Source organism: Fukomys damarensis, unplaced genomic scaffold, assembly GCF_012274545.1.
Source record: "Fukomys damarensis isolate Sample0158 unplaced genomic scaffold, DMR_v1.0_HiC HiC_scaffold_11, whole genome shotgun sequence".
NCBI classification, from domain to species: Eukaryota; Metazoa; Chordata; class Mammalia; order Rodentia; family Bathyergidae; genus Fukomys; species Fukomys damarensis.
The window spans coordinates 41,639,468-41,645,467 of NW_022900923.1; the positions used below are offsets into that span (position 1 = coordinate 41,639,468).

The 6,000-nt window shown below is 37.4% G+C and overlaps 1 protein-coding gene across 2 annotated transcripts in view; it reads right to left on the reverse strand.

Moving 5' to 3' along the window:
* Kdm5b (lysine demethylase 5B) overlaps window positions 1-6,000 on the reverse strand; it is a 69,242-nt gene that overhangs the window by 44,750 nt on the left and 18,492 nt on the right. The window contains exon 1 of one of the 2 annotated variants that reach the window (XM_010645072.3): window positions 462-539. The exons of the other annotated variant lie outside the window; for it this stretch is intronic. Within the exon in view, the coding sequence (XP_010643374.1) occupies window positions 462-524 (63 nt within the window). The 5' untranslated portion in view covers window positions 525-539. Of the gene's footprint in view, window positions 1-461; window positions 540-6,000 lie in introns of those variants that run through there. 2 annotated transcript variants of the gene reach the window in all.

Below are 6,000 nucleotides of genomic sequence, written 5' to 3' on the forward strand. Positions count from 1 at the left end.
CAGGCAAACTCTATTAATAGGGGAAAATAGCCAAGCATAAAAGATTGGTGCACCAACTCATTCAAAATTCAAGCCATATGGCCGGGCGTGGTGGTGCACGCCTGTAATCCCAGCACTCGGAGGCTAAGGCAGGAGGATCGCTCTGAGTTCGAGATCAGCCTAGGCTACATAGTGAGTTCCAGGTCAGTTTCAACTACATAGTGAGACCCTGTCTCCAAAAACCAAAAATAAATAAATAAAAACCCAAAATAAAAATTAAAGAACATCAAGAGGGGTAGGATAATGCTTGCTCGGTGATGAGTGATGGCCTTGCCTGTGAGGTCCTGGGTTCAATCTGCCATCTGGAGGAGGAGGAAGAAGAGGGAAACAGGGTATACTGTTGGAATTTATTACTACGGTTTGTTTTTAGTATAAAACAAGATTGTTTAAGTGACAGGAAAGTCTTTAATTAAAATGCTCACCAGCAATGACTGATAAAAGATTGAGTTGAAAAGTAGATCACAGGGCCAGGCACGGTGAGGCATGCACACCTATAACCCCAGCATGGGAGGCTGCAGCGAGAGGGTTAGCCTGGGCTGAGAAGCACAAGACCCGCCTGGACTACACAGTGAGACCCTATCTCAAAAAACATATAAACAAATAAATAATAATAATAATAACAATAATACAAACTATTTGGTAAACTCTTATCTTATTGCATATTTTAAAAAATGAATGAGGGAATAAAAATGGTAGCATTAACTGTTTAAGTATGCAATAATACAGGTAAACTCTTCTGGCATTTAATGTCATTCTGCCCTATCACTATAGAGAATATGCCTAATCTTTAAGGGGCAGCTAATAACCCACTAGACTTTGTTTAAATTAAAAATACTCCACACTGGGGCAAAAAGATGAAAGTCTGATTTGTTGTTTAGCTCAATAACTAAAGATGTGTTTTATTGTACAGAATACAAACAGTAGAATAAAAATCACACTTCTTAATTGTCTATGAAAAGTTAATAGGTAACTTTTTATTGCCCAGAGTTTTGCTTTCTCATATTTTATAAAAACTTTCGATGGCCAGGTACAGTAGAACATGCCTGTAATCCAAGCTAAACAGGAGGCAGAGGGAGGAGGATTGTATATTCAAGGCAGTGGGATCAATTTAGGGAGATCCTGTCTCAAAATTTAAAAGGGCTGGAGATGTAGCTTAGTAGTAGAGCAGCCTTGAATTCAATTACCAGTATTAATCGATCAATCAATCAATCAGTCAATCGAGCCTACTGTACTTCAGAAATGAATTACTTTGTTTTCTACTTGTTTTTCTGTTTTGTTTTGTTTTGCTTTTGCTTTTTTTTGTTTTGGTACTGGAGATGGAAATCCGGACCTTGCACTTTCGAAGCAAGCTGTGGAACCAATGAGCTGAATCCCCAGCCAATATATGGTTTTGATATGACTTTCAAAGCAGATCAGTTCAGCCAAATAAACCATATAAAATAGCTGAGGCTGGAGGACTATAAATTTGATCCCAGCCTGAGGAATTTACTGGCTGAGCAAGACCCTGTCTCAAAATTAAAAATAAAAAAGGTCTGGAGTTATAGCTCAGTGAAAAGGCAATGGGTTCAATCCCCAGTACCACAGAAATATGATACTATGTCTGAATATGCAAATAAGTGATCAAATATTTAGTCTTTTGCAGGGAGAGAGACAGGATCTTGCTGTGTAGTTCATACTAGTCTTGAACTCAGATCATGTCTCAGCCTTTGTCCGCAGTGCTGGGATTACAGGTGTGCACTGCCACACTCCGGCTTTCTTGTTTTTCGTTTGTCTGCAAATATTTAGACCTAACATAATGTCTAACTGGTCTAAAAATTTATAAACTAAAAGTTAAAGGTTTTTTGTTTTGTTTTGTTTTTTTTTTTTGGTACGGGGATTGAACTCAGGACCTTGCACTTGCAAGGCAGGCAGCAGAACCACTGTGCTAACTTAACTCCCCAGCCCTAAAGGTGAGTTTAAATGTAGACACTTTTATGTATATGCCTTCTATCCCCAAAACAAAAGCATATACAGGGCCAAGGATTTAGCTCAGAGGTTCTGTCACCTGCCTCGCAAGAGCAAGGTCCCAAATTCAATCCCTGGTGCCAAAAAGAAGTATATACAATCTCAGGTCTCAAAAACCTATAGAAGTTGTATGAGTGAATTTGTATCTTTGTATGTATGTATGTATACATATATATACTTGTATACATAATTTTTCCTTGTTTTAGCCTGAAGTGTCAAATAAAATGAATACTAAAAGCAACACATCAAAAGCAAAACACCAACACTACACAGCTGTCACCTAGGAAGTTTAGACACAATGTCAGTATAGTATTTTAAAATTCATTTTAAAAGATAATGTTTTTCATTAAAAACAGATCCCTGTGAAGTCTGTCTCCTCTTCTCGATACAAGGAATGACAGAAAAAGAGAGAGATGCCCTTCTATTTTGGTAGTTTCCTATCAGTTGAACGCTGTACTCCAAGAATTTTACATATTTTGGATGCTCAATACCACAGGAACTCCAACATCCTTGGCAAAGTCTGGTCTCACTAAGTCATGAGTTTTAAATAAGAGAAAATAAATAAATAGATAGATAGTAATGGTGAAAAAACTATTAAGAAAGATAACTAGAATAAAAAGGCTCTAAGAAGTGAAAAGCTTGAAAAAGGAAAAAATAATTCTCAAATTAGCCAAATAATCAAACCCTCACTTAGAAACATTGTGAAACTTGAGTTAGGACTTAAATGTCTAAAAGGGATATGATAGCTGGGCGTGGTGTGGGGCACGCCTGTAATCCCAGCACTCTGGAGGCTGAAGCAAGAGGATTGCTGAGTTGAGACCAGCCTGGGCTACACAGTGAGTTCCAGGTCAGTCTCAACTACATAGTGAGACCCTGTCTCAAAAAATAATAAATAAATAAATAAATAAATAAATAAATAAATAAATAAATAAATAAAATAAAGGGATATGATATAATGTAACCAAAATAGTAAAAACTTTTAGCTCCCCTCAGTAAAGTTGATTATAAATCACATTTTTCGCACAGAAAAACAGCATTTGCATTCCAACAAGAAGTAATAAGATTCAGATTGCAAGCAGTTACATAAATTCCCAGCTGAGGTTTATTTGAACCCTTTCAAAATAAAAAGTACAAGAACTATATTATTTAAAAGTTCAGTTATTTTCCTTAGCACTTGAAAATGTATTCCTTGGGAAAGCAATTAAGTAGGAAGCTGAAGCTTCGAAATCCTCAGAGATCTGAGAAATATCAGGTAAACATTTTCTTTAGTTGCAGCACTAACTTGGCAATAACAACTTAAAGAAATTTAACAGAAATGATTCAAAAATAAAATCAACCAGGGTGAGAATAATTTCCAAAGGTTATTTTCTTAAATGTCGTAAAAATTCACTCTGTGAATGATACTTCATTAGCACCCATATATTTAATGTATTACAATATTCTTGTATCTTTCTAATTATAGAGGCTGTCATCATTTTGAGATCTGGTAATTAGCAAAATGAGTAACTATACTCTAGACAGAGGCTACACAAGTTGTTTCTGATTCCCTGAGGACGAAAGCAATTAAAAATCTGTGTCAAAATCACATTCTTGTTAGTTTACAAAGAATAACATTAAGGACCAAAGTATTTTTCTAATTGTGTATGTTACATGAAAATCATCACAGAATAAGTGACCTAACAGGATTTCAACCCAATACCAGCAGAAATAACAGTAATTTTTGAAGTCATATTTTAGTTTATAAATTATCAAAATTAACACAAAACTTTGGTGCAAAATTATAACAATCCATGCAAAGAAATTTAGCTTAATATTTTATGGCACGCCAGTAATCCTTTCAGATGAAGACAGGATTTATCAGCCTTAATAAGGATTTGAGAAATACATACATAAAACACAATTTACAAGATCACCTTCTCAAGACAGGCATGATGGTGCACGCCTGTAATCTCAGCAGTGGGGAGGCAGGAGAATCACTGGGAGTTTAAGGACAGTCTGGGCAACAGAGTGGGGGCGGGCAGGAGGGAGGGGGATTTTTGCACCTAAAGAGGTTCTTCTAAAATAGTTTTAGGTATACAGTTCAAGAGTAAGGGAAGATGACAAGAGATCTGAGAGCATAATGAAATTAAACTTCTATAACTAAAAAAGAGACCACTGTAACCAGCAAGCCCATATACGATTCCACGATACCAATATTTTTTTTTTTACATTAACCTTGCAATTTCTGGTATATCCACTATACTTTTGGTATACAAGGTTATCAAAATATACAGTTACTGTTTAAATGTCCTCTTTCCTGAGTCTCTTTACAAGTGTAGGAAAAAATAGTGAATGCTTCTACTAATGGAAATGCATCATCTAATGGAAACACAGGCTCGTAAAATACACACTTGAGTGGCTCGAACCTGTAATCCCAAAACTCAGGAGGCTGAGGCAGGAGGATCACTACACAAGTTCAAGGCCAGCCTGAACTACATAGCAAGACCTTATCTCAAAAAAAAAAAAAAAAAAAGCCATCTTGTTCACCACCTCTGACACCCCAAGAGTTCTGGCTCTCCAAATCAAAATAATCATGAAAGGCAAACATTTTGAACTGATCTAAGACATCAACATCAAGGCAGCTACAAAGGCACAGCTAAAGAAATAAAGAAAGTCTTCTAGAACTGCTTCAGAGAAGGACAAGAATGACGGGACAAGGGTGTTCACAGTGTATGCGGGGTTCTTCTGAGAAGTAACGGTGATGGTGTAGAGGGTACTGTAGTAGGGAAAAGAGGTTGACGGTCTCACTGAGCATTAACTAATAATTAGTAAGGCAGTTTAGACCTCTGCAGCCAGATTCCAGCAATTAGAAGGGCAAAGGCAGCTAGATTCTTGAGGAATTAGAAACATAAAAGCAAAGAACTCAGAGCTTAGCTCAATTAACATAAGAATTACAAACTTCCCCTTTACCTAATCCTTTAGCCTAAACTACCAGTCTATAAGGCCCTCAACCAAATCTAACCCTCCACCAAAGGACAGGGAAAGGTAGCCTGGCCGGAAGTCCAAGGTTAGGATGAAAGACAAGCCAGACAGCCAATTCGATTTCAAGAGCCTAGGAGGACAAAAATGTCAATAAAAGATGCTTCAGACAAATCCACAGGCAATTCACTTTCTTAAATTCTCCCTTCTGGTCCCAGAGTAGCTGTCTGTTATCTCATCTCCAAATAAACTGTCTTCTTTTATTTTAAACTTTTTTTTTTTTTTTTTGGTACGGAGTGAACTCCAGACCTTGAGTTCTCCAGGCAGGCAGCTGCCCCACTGAGATAAATCCCGTCCGTGCCTCTTCAATTCTCTGGGTTGAACTGCATGCTCTGGCACAGCCATGGCTTGCTGTCCACCACAGGACATTACAGTGTGGCATGGCGCACAGCCCATCCTAGATGTTACAATGTGTCTTTTTGGTTTTTTGTTTGTTTGCTTGTTTGTTTAATGGTACCGGGGATCAACTCAGGACCTTGTATTTGTGAGACAGGTGGCAGCACCACTGAGCTAAATCCCTGGCCCACAATGTTTTTTTTTTTTTAAACAGGGCCTCACTATGTGCTTCAGGCTGGCCCCAAACTCACTATGTACGTAGCCCGGGCTGGAACCTCTTGTCTCAGCTTCCTGAGTGCTGGGATTACAGACATGTACCATTATGACCAGCCTTACAATGTGTTTTTTACTATAATCAATTTAAAATTTTAAAAAAATATTCATTGTATTTTTCAATCACGTATTGTCTTTCCCTTCATTTTGCAAAAGTACTAATCTTTGTGATTTTAAACTTTAAAATATTTTTTATTATATGTGAATATTTAATATTTCAGTGCATCAACACTTTTAAATTTCCTATTTTGGGGCTGGGGATTTAGCTCAGTGGTTCTGGAGCCTGACTCACTAGCCCAAGGACCCAAGTTTGATCCCCAGTACCCAAAA